The sequence below is a fragment of the Aulonocara stuartgranti genome, assembly GCF_965226115.1.
Source record: "Aulonocara stuartgranti genome assembly, chromosome: 23".
Taxonomy (NCBI): Eukaryota; Metazoa; Chordata; class Actinopteri; order Cichliformes; family Cichlidae; genus Aulonocara; species Aulonocara stuartgranti.
The window spans coordinates 43,183,982-43,200,711 of NC_138958.1; the positions used below are offsets into that span (position 1 = coordinate 43,183,982).

The 16,730-nt window shown below is 36.5% G+C and overlaps 1 protein-coding gene and 1 long non-coding RNA gene across 5 annotated transcripts; one reads left to right on the forward strand and one right to left on the reverse strand.

The window, feature by feature from the left end:
* Positions 1-4,855: 4,855 nt before the first annotated feature.
* On the reverse strand, positions 4,856-10,410 carry LOC309700992 (uncharacterized protein). Of its 4 annotated transcripts, none has more exons than XM_082524936.1 (10): positions 10,094-10,410; positions 9,563-9,652; positions 9,086-9,204; positions 8,567-8,983; positions 8,257-8,482; positions 7,928-8,077; positions 7,017-7,231; positions 6,775-6,928; positions 6,584-6,693; positions 4,856-6,020 (listed from the first exon to the last, which is right to left on the reverse strand). In XM_082524936.1, exons 1-10 carry the CDS (start codon positions 10,116-10,118, stop codon positions 5,709-5,711), a joined length of 1,818 nt encoding a protein of 605 aa, XP_082381062.1. In that variant the 5' UTR covers positions 10,119-10,410; the 3' UTR covers positions 4,856-5,708. The 4 variants fall into 4 exon arrangements, with proteins under 4 accessions (XP_082381062.1, XP_082381061.1, XP_082381064.1 ...); XM_082524935.1 differs by having other exon boundaries at positions 4,857-6,020; positions 7,017-7,234; XM_082524938.1 differs by having other exon boundaries at positions 4,858-6,020; positions 7,017-7,234; positions 9,563-9,669.
* Positions 10,411-10,435: 25 nt separating this feature from the next.
* Positions 10,436-14,342, forward strand: LOC309700993. The gene is made up of 3 exons (XR_014274828.1): positions 10,436-10,563; positions 11,536-11,634; positions 11,767-14,342. It is a non-coding gene; the product is annotated as an uncharacterized lncRNA (long non-coding RNA).
* The last annotated feature ends 2,388 nt before the right edge of the window (positions 14,343-16,730 follow it).

The following is a 16,730-nucleotide window of genomic DNA, read 5'->3' on the forward strand; positions in this document are numbered from 1 at the left end:
GAGAAAACACAGGATCACACATTTTGTGCAGATGCAGTAGTACTAGATACAGATGCTGATGTTGAGGTTTTGAATGATGAAGGTCAGAAAAAGATTAGCTTTAGTCCTCTTTCTAATGGAGTTGCACATACTTTATGCTGCAAATTTAATGTTGAATTTGAGAAGCAGGATAAAAATGTTCATTCTGTGTATGGTCCTTTAGGTGTTGTTTGTGAAACAGATAAGGTTGTAAAGGATGGAAATAGTTTCTTCAGGGCTCTGTCTCATATAATCAGTGGTTCTCAGAAGAGTCATAGGAAGATAAGGCTTGCTGTTGTAAAGTATATAGAGAATAATGGTGAAAAGTACATGAAGTTTGTGGGAAAAGATTATGCTTCAATATCAGAGTATGTTTTAAAGTCAAAGATAAAGTATGTTGGACATTCTGCTACTGACACAGAATTTCAGGCTGCAGCAAATGCTTGTGGATTGGACATATTAATATATAATGGTGACAAATGGAAAAAGTACAGCTGCACGACTCCTGTTGTCATAAATGAAGGGATATATTTAACGTGTCAAAATGGTCATTTTGAGCCAGTAATTTGTGTGCAAGATGTTCATAAGGCTGTTTGTTTTGGTTTATGTAACAAGACTAATTCATCTGCACAACAGAATATGTGTAGAATAAAAACAAAAGAACAAGCAAAGGATAATTCAGATACCTTTAGTTCAAATACTAACTATTGTTTTTCAAAGTATTTAAAAACTAAACGATGTTTACACAGTCAAATGACCTATAATGAACATGTCATGCGTAAAGCAAGATTAAAACAAATAAGCATTAGTAAATATAAACAAAACATGTCGCATAAAGAAAAGGTCAAACAAATGAGCATTAGTAAATATCAACAAAACATGTCGCATAAAGAAAAGGTAAGGCAAATGAGCATTAGTAAATATCAACAAAATGTGTCGCATAAAGAAAAGGTCAAACAAATGAGCATTAGTAAATATCAACAAAACATGTCGCATAAAGAAAAGGTAAGGCAAATGAGCATTAGTAAATATCAACAAAATGTGTCGCATAAAGAAAAGGTCAAACAAATGAGCATTAGTAAATATCAACAAAATGTGTCGCATAAAGAAAAGGTCAAACAAATGAGCATTAGTAAATACAGATCAAATGAGTTGCACAGGAAAAAAATAAATGCAATGGCAGCTAGAAAGTATCATGGAAATCCAGAACATAAGATGCGTGTTATTGCTGGTGTCAAATTAAAAAGGCAGCAAATGAAAGAAAAGGCAGAGCAGTCTGATTTTGTGATGGAATTTTTTTTAGATAAAGTAAAAGATGGACCAGATTTTGTTTGCTGTGTCTGCCATAGGTTGTTATTTAGACATCAGGTGTTACATTGTCAAAAAAACTATTATAACAAAACTAAAACTGCAGTAATGATTGCAGAAAAATGTATAACTGAAGACTATTTACACAAATGTAATAAAGATTGTATAAATCCACGTCACTGGTTGGACACAGCTAAAGCTAAACTGTGGATCTGTTATACATGCCATTATAAAATTAATAAAAATGAAGTGCCTCCAGAGTCTGTAAAAAATAATTTAGAATTGCATCCAATTCCACCTGAATTGGCATGTTTAAATAGCTTAGAACAACATTTAATAGCTTTACACATACCATTTATGAAAATGCTAGCCTTACCTAAGGGTGGACAAAATGGAGTACATGGACCCGTGACATGTGTTCCAGCAAACATTGTAGAAACCACCAATGTCTTACCCCGTTCTAGCATGGAAGGCTCTTTATTACCAGTAAAACTAAAGCGCAAGTTAACTTATAAAGGCCATTATCAATACCAGTTTGTTGACACTATCCACATAAGACAGGCTTTGCAATATTTAAAAGGGTCAAATGTGCATTATAAAGATGTAGAGTTCAATGAAAGTTGGCAAAATCAGTTTTGTATGCAGCAAGAGGAAGCTGTGGAAGAGGAGAGTGATAAAAATGCAGTAAGCGGTGTTGCATCTTCAAATGTTGATGATGAGCTTTTGCATGACAGACAGCAGCACTGTATGTTTCAGGACACATGTCTCATGCCTGTTGATATTGGACAGGAAGCACTAGATCAATATTTTACTAACATATTAAATCTAGCTCCAGCAGAAGGGAATAATCCTGTAAAATTACTTTCAGATCATGCAAATGAAGCCAAATGTTTCCCAGTGTTGTTTCCAAATGGGTTGAATGCGTATCATGAAAACAGAGAGAAGCGTTTGACATTGTCCCGTTATTTTAATAACCGGATTTTACATGCTGATGGTAGGTTTGCACAAAATGTCGAATATATCTTTTTTGCTCAGTATATGTCTGAGATTGAACAGGTTATCTCAAATGTTTCAATAGCATTGCGAAAAGGAAAAGGTGATTGTACATATCAGAATGTTAGCCATGAGTTGTTGAAAGATGAAGAGTCTTTGAAGAAGTTGTTGGAGTTTGATGATGGGTACCGTTTTCTTAAACCTATTAGAGGTACTCCAGCTTTTTGGCAGGCAGCACAGCGTGACCTCTTAGCTTGTGTTCGTCAGCTTGGTATCCCCACATGGTTTTGTTCATTTTCGTCAGCTGACATGCGATGGACAAATCTTCTTTATAGTATTTTGAATCAGCAAGGTAGAACAGAAACAGTTGAACAGTTAGAGTGGGCAGACAGGTGTGATTTGCTGCGTCGAAATCCTGTGACTGCAGCAAGGATGTTTGACTTTCGGTGGCATTGTTTTCTGAAGGAGGTACTCAAGTCTCCATTGCATCCGATTGGTAAGATTAAGGATTACTTTTACAGAGTGGAATTTCAACAGCGAGGTTCACCACATGTGCACTGTCTGTTTTGGATAGAGAATGCTCCGCAGATTGATAAAAATACAGATGAAGAGGTGATTCAGTTTATAGATGAATATGTAACATGTGAATTGCCTTCACAAGATGAGACTTTATTGGACATTGTCTCATCTGTACAACAGCATTCAAATCGGCATTCTAAAACTTGCAAAAAAAAGAACACAGTTTGCCGGTTTAATTTTCCCAGGCCACCATCTAGTCGAACATTTATATGTCGTAGGAAAAGTGATGTTTCCGAGCAAAAATGCAAGTGTCAAGTCGATAAGAGAAAAGATGATTTACAACAATGTGCCTGTGAAAGTCAGCGTCAGCAAGACTCTATTAAGATGAGAAGAAAGCAGGCAAGTGATATCTTAACAACAATCAAGAAGGCTCTTTCAGATGAGAGTAGGAGTTTTGAAAGTGTGGAGCATTTGTTTCAGAGTTTAGGTATGAATCAGGCAACTTTTGAGGAGGCATACAAATGCTTTAGTCGAAATACACATGTTGTGTTGAAAAGGAAGTTAAACGAGGTTTGGATAAATCAATATAATAAGCCACTGTTGAAATGTTACAATGCTAATTTGGATATTCAATTTGTAATTGATGCTTATGCCTGCTGTGTTTATATAATTTCTTACATGTCAAAATCTGAAAAAGAGATGGGTTTGTTGTTAAGTAATACTCAGAAGGAAGCATATAAAGATGGAAATGTTAGTGCAAGGGAGGCTTTGAAGTCATTAGGCAGTGTATACCTTCATAACAGAGATGTTAGTGCTCAGGAGGCTGTGTATAGATTAACAAATATGCATCTAAAAGAATGTTCTAGGAAAGTTGTGTTTGTGCCAACAGGGGACAGTGTAGTTAAAATGAGTTTGCCCTTAAAAGTGTTAAGACAAAAAGCAACATCACAGGATTTAACAGCAGAGGACATGTGGATGACTAGTATTGTAGACCGGTATAAGAATAGACCAAAAAACATTGATTTTAATGATATGTGCTTGGCCACATTTGCCTCCGAATATCGTGTTTTGAGTAAAAGTGAAAAATCCACTAAGCCAATACAGTTGAACAATAGATGTGGTTTTGTTACTAAGAGAACACGGTCACAACCTGCAGTTGTTCGTTATGCGCGATTTTCAGAGACTAAAAATGCTGAATTGTTTTATCATAGTATCATGCAGTTGTTTTTGCCATATCGTGTAGATCAGGAACTAAAGCCTTCAAACTATACAACATTTGAACAGTTTTACAAGAATGGCGTTGTGAAGTTTAGCGATGGATTTCTGCATTCAGTGAAATCAGTTGTTGATGCAAATAGACGTAAGTTTGAAATAAACGCAGATAAACTGGATAACATTCAAAATACAATTGATTTGGATGGTGTAACAGAAGATGCCTGGTGTGAGCTTTGTCCAGAACAGGAGTTGGAGCGTTTAGAGTGTGAGCAGGAATGGAAAGATAAAGAGCAAATAGGGGAAGAAGACAATGAGAATATTCCAGATTTAGCTGTGTGCAGCCAACAGGTTTCACATTTAGAAAAGAGAAATGACATTATGCCCAGAAGAGACGGTTTGGCTTTAATTAGATCTCTAAATGAGACACAGCTTTCAGTCTTTTATCAGATTAGGCAGTGGTGCTTGGATAAGACAGTAGGCAAAAACCCAGATCCATTGCATGTATTTATTACTGGAGGTGCAGGAACAGGGAAAAGCCATTTGATTAAAGCAATTCACTATGAAGCAGCAAGGTTATTGTCACCAATGTGTCGTCATCCTGAAAATGTTTGTGTTTTATTAACTGCGCCTACTGGGATTGCTGCATATAACTTACATGCAACAACAATCCACAACACATTTAGCATTGGTAAAGATGTCCGCTTACCTTACACCCCTCTGGGTGAAGAAAAGTTAAATTGCCTACGTGCTAAATATTGTGATCTGCAGATCCTGCACTGCAAAAATGGCTAGTCTATATTTAGGAAAAAAATACTACATTTGATACAAAAAGCACTGAAAACAAGTGAAATTATCTGTCCATGCAGCAAGTTTATTTTACTTAATAAGAAATCTTGAAATAAGATTTTTTAATCCAGAAATAAAAGAACACATTTGAGAATTGAAGAGGGTTAAAATAAGCTTTAAAGAGCTCAATTTAAGATAAAATTACTTGATATCAAGTCCCAAATATTAGTTAAATATGCTAAATTACAGTCTTTTTTTATGTTTTGAATTCTTACTTGCAGCAAATGAATGCACTGCAACGAGAAAAATAGTTCTAATACTATGAAAAACTACTCAATATTAGTGAAATATGATTAATTTGTTTCTTGATTCAGGTTGGCTTATCTTAAAATAGAGCCGAATCAATATTAAATCCAGGCAAAAAAACCTTAAAACAGACCTTTTTCCTACTCCTTGGCTTCTACTGAAATCACAACCAGGACAAGAGTGATATGCCAACATTTATTTCTCTCATGAGAACAAAATCCTTTTTTTAAAACAAAATAGGGCTGCTGCACAATCCCTAAAAGTCTAAATCAACCCTTTAAAAGGCCTAAACACAGAAAAAAAATTACAGTTTTGGCCTTAAACTTTTGTGACAGTCACATAGTCTCACAATGTTATAAATAATGGCATTACTGACTTAAAACTTTACATGCCTCAGGTAAAGTGTCACTAAGAAAAAAAAACAACAACTTTCATTTGTAAAGCATCTTAAGTAAAGCCGTTTCTCAGGACATTGCTAGGCAAATTAGGAACAAAGTTGTACAAACGTACTACAAAACTAAACAAACTGCAAATGACCTGATAAAATCCTGCTTGGTATTCACCTATTTTTCAAAGAACGACTTCCACTCAGCTATTGCTTTCTTATATGCACTAGTGGCATCTTGATCATGGATGGCATCAGTGATTACCTCAGTTTGTATGACAGAGAGGACCGTTGCAACACATTTTGGGTATGTTAAGTGCAAGGTGTAGTAATATGCCATCAACACCAACATTCCTTCCCAGAAATCCTCCAAGGAGAGAGTGGTCACTGGTATGTTTCCTACAGCAACAATGCTGGTTGTTCCATCAAAAAGCAGCACTGGGGAGGAGAGAGGCCGCTTCTCCAGGTATAGCATTGCATCTTCACCTGGCTAGAAGAAGCACAAAAAAAGGACAAATTCTTCAAGATTTTAAATGAAAGGGTTGCTGTGCATCCAAACAGCTTAAGACACAAATAGCAATATCAAGAGTTTAGAATGCTCCAACTGATTTACTGTTGGAATAGAAGAAATAAATATAAAATATCTGACTTACATAAATATGAAATTTTGGAAATGTATTAATTCTGAGCATGAATTTTCTCTAATTTGCAGCATTTTTATCATGTCTATTTGTGCTTTTTTTCTCATTTGTTTTTTAAAACAATTTCTTTTAACTTTGTTACATATTCTAGTTTTTGAAGGCCTTTTTAAATATATCATTTTACTGCTTCTACTTGTATCCTAACTGCAATGTGCTTTTGCTCTGTGCTGCCTCTCTGGAGTAGGTTTTGAATAACAATTAAGAAATCCTGAATAAGGAGTAATTTAATCCCTGCTGAATTGAACTTCGACCTACTCTTATTAAGCAGGAAAAGCAAAATAATAATATTAATAATAACAATACAAGTAAATGGAGTACAAGTTACAGTGGCTGGTATTGCAGCTGTTCTCACCTTGAGGATATGAAGGAGAGCCTCACTGGCACTTCCCAGCCGCTTTGGTGGTGTAGTTTTTGAAGGAAAAAGAGATGGAAGTGCATTGAAGAGAGTGACAGTAAAATCCACTGTGAACAGAGAAAAGTATCTCAACAAAGCAATCCGAACATATCTGATGTGTGGATTTAATGTATGAAAAGGCCACTTACCTCCACGTACATCCAAGGGGAGAGGAGGTTTCAGGACCTTCTTCCAAATGCCATAGAACTGCACTTTCGAACAAAACTCTGCCCATCGACCCTTCATTTGATCTATGTATTTGCAGTTGGAGCCACCAATGATGCGACGCAGTTCATCCATCGCCTATGACAAAGTTGTGCTCAGTTAGTCAAGAACTAACTAAACCTATCCAGAGAAAGCAAGGAATTTAACTGAAGGTAGTTGAACTTACATTTTGTATGTCTTTGAAGCACGGGTATGCTTCAAATATTTTTCTGGGCCTGTCTTCTTCCCTTGTAATATCTGCGTCAATAAAAGTTCGTCTGGCCTCAAACTCCAGGTCCAAAATTTGAGCAACGTCACTTTGGTTGGGTTTTGCATTGGGTTTCCTGTACATGTTGCTCAAGGTTTTGTAATGTCTTGCCTGCATCTTCAGGCTGTCATGGTCTGCTAGGGAAAGCAAAGAGCAATTGTAAGACATGGTGTAACTAGACTTCACAAAATTCAGATTTTTCTAATCAGTCATTTCTAGTTGCATGGTTGTTTTTAAGTATAATATTTCTGAGAATTAATGTTTAGGTTAAATATGTTTGAGTAATGAACTGACCCTATATGTCCTGATCATTTCCCTTTGTGTCCTTTTCTTATAATGATCATGGATTTATGTTAATTGTTAGTTTGAACAGAATCAAATATTAAAACGACAGTTTAAGATGCCCGTGAATAAAACTGTGGTGAAAATAAGGTAAAGGTTGTTTACTGTGTATATCGTTCACATCAGTGTGAACAGTGATTATGAGCTGATGGATAAAAATATTTTAGGTAATTTGATCTATGACAGAAACACTGTGATAAGGCATGATAGATGTGACCAGCATGAGGATTTACATGTGTAAATAATCAGCACTGAGTAACACCCATTACAACACAAAGTGTTAAAATACTTACTATGGCTAACTGGCAAACTGGAATGAGGGATCTATCATATGTTGATTTTACACACCAACTCGAGTTAATGCCAAACCACTATGATTTATGGAATAAACACTTAGAACGGGGTTCATTGCTGCAACCATATTTTGGAAAGAGCTGTAAGAGGAACCACAGTCAGACAGAGGTAGATAAGGGTGATGGTGGACTTACCAACAACATCATCTGGAGGTGCAGTTGAAGGACCTATATCAGCCCTGGGTGCAGAGCATGAGGCTGACTTGGATAATAGTGGTAAAGCCAGGGTAGTATTGTTTGACGTAGTTGGTACAGTGGAGGGTAGCGGCAATTGGGATTCTTTCTCTGAGGAAAAAACAGAAGATGAACAGAATGTAATAACAGGGAATAGCTAGAAAGTTAAGGAAAATACTCAACACTGTATAAATCTTGTGATGCACTCTGAACAGAAAACTGAGGGCAGGTGGTCTCTTTGAAGTTTTAGATGTCCAAAAGTCATTAGTACAGCAGACCAAAGTACACACCTGCATTTGAGTTATCCTCACTGAGGTCATCATTGCTCTCAAGAAGTATGGTATAGTCACTTGAACCACTTGCTTCACCACTTAGGTCACCTTCAGTCCCGTTGTCTGTGTCATCTGAGCTGAAAAGAGTCTTCCTGGGCCTGCCTCGTTGTGGCATGGAGCCCTGCCTCTTCCTTGGAGACTTCATATTTTGGAGTCGTTTGTACAGTTTGGTGTAGATGGTCAGCTGTGGTAAAATAATATATATTTGTACATTCTTTTTTTTATCTCGCTCAATTTTAGATATTGTAGTGAGTAAAGAATGACTTACGTATGGCATGTGTGTGTCAGCATCACGTAACATGGGGTAATAGTCGACAATCTTCTGCGACATTGCTCTCATTTCGAGTTTGGAGGGGTATGTTACTTCTTTCCCCATGGGACTAGCACGGAGGATTGCAACCATGCTGGTGACGGTGTTCCTTACAAGTCTGCAACATAGCTCCTTCGACATCCTACAGTCCTTTTCCTTTCCACTGTGGAGCAATGCAAAGTACTGACTGCGCACCATGTCCAACTCTGAATCTGTATACACCACATACTCTGGTGGGTCTGGCATTTTCATTTTTTTGTCAGCAGTGTAGGAAATGGGAGTGGAAGTTTGAGGCTGACATTGTGACACATCAAAGCCTAAGGGGTTACTCTCGCTTCGATGGAAAGTGTTGGCATCTTGGTCAGTACTCTTAAACTATAACAGTTGTGGGATATAAACAAAAATACACAATTAGGCAAATTAATGCTAGACAATATGGACAGTAATCATCTTCTTAGTGGTATAATGTGTATTTACCTTTTGGCTGATAAAATCCCAAATCTTCTTTCTACGGAAGAAATTTTCATGGCCCGGAAAAAGATCCTTTAGGTCATCCCGGGTAAAGCTCCTCAAAGTTTCCTCATCAATATTCGCAGCTGTAAAAGAGAAAAACAACTTCAAAAGTGATATTTATTTCTCTTTTCCTGGGCGTGGCTTATTACATATTGAGGTCATTTTTTTTGTCAATAAATGTATTTTAGCAATAAGTAATATTAACAGGATAAAATGTCAAACTTAAAACAGTTTATCAAATATTTGGGAATGCAATAAAACTATTTTTGGCTGTCTTCAAGAATGATGTTCCAAGTCTATTTTGGCAAAGACAGCTCAAGGCTATAATGTGGATAAAGTTCAGAGTAGAGTGCAATCCTAGCTCCAAGTTTCAGAAATGATGCTAACAGATGCTAAGGCTGCTTAGCTAACGTACCAAAATAACTGAAAAATAAGACTTACCCTGCAACACAGACAGTATGGCATCGTCAAAGTTGTCCATGCCGTGACAGCAGTTCTCTAGTTCGGTTCCAAAGCCTCCACTCACAGTACCTGGAAATATCCTACGGCTTAAATAAGAACATTTAGCTAAAGTTAACACATTAGCTAGATTGCTAACTAGCAGCCCTCACAAAACACGACTTTATCTTAATAACACCGTTGTACCATAGTATTTTTCAAATCAACTTAATGTTACCAACCTTAAATTACTGTTCACTTTGTTTAGATATATAATTTTGATCTTCCTAACATCCTGATGGTTAACAAAGCAGGGGAAAAGAGTTTGTCCCGCGTGAAAGTAACGTCACGACAGGAACTGAGAATGCGCATGCAGAAAATTATTTATATTTAATTTTTTTTAAGTAAAAAAAAAGAAAATAAAAATATAAATTCAGTCTTAAACACTTATTGCCTAAAAATAAATATAACTGATGTAATTTAAACCTGAAAAATTGGATAATTAAGGATGCATATATTTTTAAAATTGCCTACCTTTCCCATGGTCCCACACTCTCATCTGTGGCCTTCAGTGGAGAGCGGTAAAGTAAAGCTGCATTGCTACTGCGCGAAAACAGTTCACCATGGCGCTCTGGAGATGTATGATCTGTTTTATCTTTGTTTCTTTAACTCTGAAGGTGCTCCTTAGCCACATAAATGCAGCTCATGGTCGAAGGCAGGATTTTTGGGTTTACTGTGGAATAGATGGCTGTGAACAAGATTTCAGAGTTTTTAACTCATTCTTTCGCCACATTAAACGGACGCACCCTCTGTATTTGACGAATGGAAGCCCACCAAGAGGATGGAGGATCCCCCCAACATTCCACTCTTTAGGATCGGAAAATTTTGGTGTTTCAGTCTTTGCCAACTGTAGTACTGCAACAACAACCAGCACCGTGGAAATATCAACTGGTGGATCTTTGGCTGAAGTGCAGGAGCCTCAGGTTGTTGACAGCCCGATCACGGTAAGTGTTAAACTAAATAAAATGTAGTGTGGCTTCTGATGACAAATTTAGCTATGTCTAACTCCTCGTATTTGGTCCTATATTACTTTTAATCATTTTCTCCATTTTTAATCAAGAGAAATTTAACGAGATCTCGCGATATTATACCGCTAGATATTGTTCTTCAAACTGTTACAAGCGATTTCCACCATGGTTGGATTTTAAATCACAATTTCATCCTGCAGGATGAAATGAAAAACAAATAAACAGAATAGCAGTTCAGTGTAGATAGTACAGGCTATGCTGCAGCCGGAGAAGGCACACACTCTGCGGCTGGCATGTCTCCTGGTGAAGTTTGCATCAAAGACACTCTCAGCGCGTTTAAATCGTTCAATGTGACAGCAATTTGGGTATCTCGTAGGAATTACAGTTTCAGGTAAGACACAGAGTATTTGGAAGCACTGTAAAAAAATCTGTTGGCTAGAAATACTGCCAAAACATGGATAAGAATGATTTTTTTTTGAAAATTAAATAAATTAATAAATGCATACAATAAAATATATCCATATACTAATACTAACATAAATTCTAAGTGCAAATCTAAATTACGTGATTTAAAAATACATAAATAATTTAATAAATACAACAAACATGTAAAGAAACTAATATCTAAGTGCGAACAAAAATTCATTATTTAAAAAGATAAAATCTCATTCTCATGAATCCAATCCCTAGCCTCATCAAAACAATGGACAACCCCTTTTTTATTGTTTCTTTGTCTTTGATTTCTTTTCCATTTTTTTTCTTTATTCCAAAGAATGAATATTATATTATCTTATATTATATTGAATATTCACAACTGTAACACTAATCACTGTCATGCACTTTGTTTTTTAATGGACCAATCATTAGGTGTAACTGATTATACCTGTTATGTAAGAATTTCTATAATTGGCCAGGAGTTTGGACTAACTTTGTTTTTCTGCTCTAAAGGAAGAAGCTGTTGCTAAAACATCCTTTACCAGACATGATATTACCAGATCTGCTGCAGCTTTTGCTATCAGTGTTCAAGAACAGTGCCACTTATCACAGGTATGTTATAGTCTTAATGGATCAATACATTACATAAGGCAATCAATGTCTTACTTGTTCATAATGGAATTCAGAATTTTTTTTTTAATATAAATGCAGAATAAGTTACTTTTGTTTCAAATGTTTTCACAGAGAACGGTCAAACATATCATCTCAGGAGTGCAACAGTATCAGGCTGTTCTTTTGGATACGCTCAAGGAAAGAATGAAGACAGTGTTTGAAGATAATGCCGAGGGAACCACTCAGCTTCAAGATGAGGCTTTGGCTACATTTGATAAATTCATGGATCCTTTCTCCACCATTGCATATGGACAGTGTAGAGCCATAGGGGAAATGTTCTGTCCAGTCAACGCCGAGGAAGTAGTAGTATCCCAGAAGATATGTTGGGTAAAGCAAGGTCTTTCAAGGGTCATGTCCTTAAGGAACAAAAGTTTTTACTATGTACCATTAATTGAAAGTCTAAAGCAGTTAATGACTAATGAGAGAATCTTTACCATGTTGAACACTGCACCACAAAGAAGCAGAGAGGGATTCTTCTATGATTTTAGAGACGGGTCCCTCTTTACATCTCACCCCTTGTTTTCTCAGAGGCCAAATGCATTGCAATTAATACTGTACACAGATGAAATTGAAATATGTAACCCCTTAGGGTCCCATGCTTCTGCAAACAAATTGGTCATGTTTTATTATACTTTAGGAAATATTGATCCAAAATTTAGGTCAAAGTTAGCTGCAATACGACTTCTTGCTATTGCTAAAGCAAGTGACATTTCTCAGTGGGGTATTGATGTTGTACTGAAAAGAATACTTCAAGATCTATCACTGCTTTACAATGGTGTAAGGATTGAAATGTCAAATGGTGAAATTGAATTGTTTGGTGCTGTTATAGCCATTTGCGGAGACACGCTAGCCCAGCATGAGATTGCTGGCTTTAAAGAAGGGATTGGTTTTGCTTATAGCAAATGTAGACACTGTGAATGCAACTTTGATGATATGCAAAGTGTTTTTGAGGAGAAGAAGTTTGTTCAAAGAACTCTGGAGAAACATATCAGGCAGTGTTTTGAAATAGATAAAGCAAGCACAGATTTATTGAAAGCGTCCCTCAAAACTACTTATGGAATTAATAGAAGAAGCAGACTAGTTGATGTTCCTGCATTTGACCTGATCAAACAAACTCCACAGGACATAATGCATGTTATTTTTGAAGGTGTTGCATCAATGGAAGTTAAATTTGTATTAAAACACCTAATTCTCTCAGGACAATTGGAATTAGACAAGTTTAATTCAGACATTCAAAATTTTCCTTACTCACCTCTTGAAATACGGGATAAACCATGTCCTATTAGCTTTGGCACTTTAGTGGCTAACGACAACAAATTGAAACAGTCTTGTGGACAGATGCTAATTCTTTTAAAAATATTACTTTTTCTTTTGTATGGTGTGGAGAGTGAGTATGTTGTATTTATTAGAAAGTTAATTATGATAGTTCAAATAGTTCTTGCTCCCATTATTTCTTTACAAACTGTATTGCAACTGAGAAATATGATTGAAGAACACCTGTATCAGTTCAAGCAACTTTTTCCCGAAGCCAATATAATACCTAAGCAACATTATATGTTGCATCTTCCCAGTCAAATCTTATCCCTTGGACCTTTAATAAGGAGTATGTGCATGCGCTTTGAGGCAAAGCACTCCTATTTTAAACAGTGGGCTTCTAAGTTAAATTTTAAAAATGTTTGTAAATCCCTAGCAAACCACAATCAATTTCTTGAGTGTTGTCAAAATGAAATAGGCACTGAACATCCTATTTTTGCGAAAGAAAAGGAATCCGGGCCAGTATCAGCTGTTAAAAATAATGAATATGTTAGGAAAAAAATTAAAGAATTTTTTGGAATAGATGTCATGCAGTCTGTTGTCTCAGTGAAATGGTATGTTCTAAATGGCAATAAATACATTGCTGGGAAGTCCATGATTATTGCAGATGTGGATGGCACTTTCCCTGTGTTTGGACTGATAAAGGATATCTTTTTGATTGACTCATCTTTTATTGCTTTTGAGTACCAACGCTATGAAACTTTGAATTTAAATGAAGACTTATTGGCATATGAAGTAACTGTGCCCATTGTTGCTCAAGCTACAGAATTAGCCCATGAGCTCATTGATTACACTTCATACTTTTCTATTAGTTTTAAGGACAGTGTGTTTGTTCCAATCAAATACAGTCTTTCTGATATTATTTCCCATAGAAATCACCCTTAAGATTAGGGTTGCACCAAGTATTGGCTTAGTGTAGTTTGTGATGATATAAGTTGACAGTCATTAAATGTTCCCTAAACCAATGTCAATGTTGTACCACATAATGCTGGCATGCTGGGACAAACAGCTGTCTTTGAAATGTGATTTGTATCATAAATTGTGGTTAATTTTTTTCCCTTATATGTACAACTTTGAAGTCAGACATGATTTTGAATAAATAATATTTTCAACAGATGCCTTGTGTGAATTTCCTAAATCAAGCAAATTGAGTTTGTCACTCTATCTTGAAACAAGTGATATTTTGAGAGACATCTGGTGAGAGACCTAATGTAGGCTATTTTAAGAGTTATTCTTCCCATTTCTGGATTTCTGTACTAATATAGACACAATTATATGGTTATTCTCGATTTAAGTTTATTATCTAAAATCCAGACTTAGAAACAAGTAAATCCTTTTTAAAACAAGGCAAATAATCTGGCCTGTCTAAAAATAAGATTTTAAATCATGGCAAGCACCAGATAATTTGCAGTGTGATAATTGATGAAATCTCCATGGTTGATCAGAGACTAATGGCTTACATCCATGGTAGATTAAGACAGATTAAACAAATTGGAGATTTTTCGCCTTTTGGAAATGTTAGTGTTATTACTGTTGGAGACTTTTTTCAGTTGCCTCCAGTAAAAGGAAAACCCCTGTATGTTGAGGATGTTGGTATGAACTTGTGGTCTAGTCTATTTAGGGTTGTTGAACTAAATAAAATAGTAAGGCAGAGCGATGTTGGGTTTGCAGAATTATTAAACAGGTTAAGAACTCACATTAAAGGGGCTCCATTATTAGAAAAGGACATTAAAAGCTTGAAGCATTGTGAAACTGGTGAAGTTAGCTCAGCTTTACACATTTTTCCAACAAACAAACAAGTAAATGAGCATAATATGCAGCAGTTGTTTAAGATGTGTCCTGATTATGTTGAGATACCTGCTCAGGATTTTGTCAATAGTAAGAAAACAGGGAAACTGGAGTTAAAAACTGGACATCATGCCAAAACATATAACACGTGTTTGAATGAAAAGCTTCTCTTGGGGAAAGGTGCCCGCGTAATGTTGTGTAAAAATGTAGATGTAATGGATGGTCTTGTTAATGGTGTATGTGGTACGGTAACACACATAGTTTATGTTACTGAGGACAAGAAGCTTCCCAAAACCATTTATGTAAAATTTGATGACAATCATATAGGTGCACAAAGGAGGAAAAACTGTGTGTATTACCCAGCAGTTGAAATAGGCTCTACAGGTATTGAAGCAGAAGAAGAAAAGGTAACTGAGAAAGGTGGATTGCGACGGCAGTTTCCACTGAAACTTGCATGGGCTTGTACAGTACATAAGGTACAAGGAGTTACTGTTGATGATGCAGTAGTGTCTCTTAAAAATGTGTTTGCTCCAGGACAGGCATATGTTGCCTTAAGTCGTGTTAGGAGTCTGTCAGGTTTAATAATTCAAGATTTCAATGAAAAAGCTATTTACTCTAAAGGTGGTGTAAAGGATGTAATCGAAAGAATGCCCCAATTTTTGTCTGAAAATACAGCATGTACTAAGACACGTGATTTCACAGTAGTGTTAATGAATGTGCAGAATTTAACTCTACATGTAGCTGATCTGGTATTGTGCACACAGCATTTGCAGCCTAACTGTATTGCTGTTACAGAGACATGGATGTCTGCCAATTCTTCATTAGACACTGTAAAAATTGACGGTTATGGGTTTCAGCATAATCCACGAAGTGCATCTTACACTAGAAGTAACCCAACATTTATTGAAATACAAAGCCAACAGCATGGTGGCGTTGGCATGTATACTGCAGACAGTTTGACATCTGAAATTATAGCTATACCAGATGCCAATTTAGAATGTTTACTTTGCAACTATTGTACATTGAACATTTTAATAGCAGTTATTTATCGGCCTCCTTCTTATACCATGGCACTGTTTAAACAAAACCTAGGAAAGTTACTTGATTGGCTAGATAAAAAAAGTAATACAGTAGTAGTAATGGGAGATTTTAATGACAATGTTCTAAAATCTTCAAGTATTTGCAAGTTTGTCACAGACAAAGGATTCATTCAACATGTAACACAGCCCACCACAGAGAAGGGCACATTAATTGATCATGTGTATGTTAAAACAACACATTATAATGTAAAAGCTGTAGTCTTTCCAACATATTTTAGTGACCATGAAGGGATTTTTTGTACGTTTAAATCCAAGACTCCTACATGACAAAAGGGCAGTGAGCAGCAGTGTGTGTGTGTGTGTGTGTAAATTTATGTAAATAATGACCTAAAAGTACAAAAAGCACAGCTAACCATGAGAGAAAAGAAATATTCCGCTCTTCTCCTCTCTTCTCTTCTTCCCTTTTCTGGAACGCAGTGGGGAGGTAGAGCGTACAGCCTAAACCGGCGGGGAGGTGTGGGAAGCCAGACCAGGCGCCCCCCTTCTAGCTCTCCTCTCTGCTCTCTCCTATCTTGTCCCTTTTGTCTTACTTCTCTCTATCACCTATTCTATCCCGTTGAAGAAGTTATCCTCCGTAAATGCTAAAGAGAAAAGAAATATTCTGCTCTTCTCCCCTCTACTCTTCTTCCCTTTTCTGGAACGCAGTGGGGAGGTAGAGCGTACAGCCTAAACCGGCGGGGAGGTGTGGGAAGCCAGACCAGGCGCCCCCCTTCTAGCTCTCCTCTCTGCTCTCTCCTATCTTGTCCCTTTTGTCTTACTTCTCTCTATCACCTATTCTATCCCGTTGAAGAAGTTATCCTCCGTAAATCCTCCGTAAATCATGAAGCAGATGTG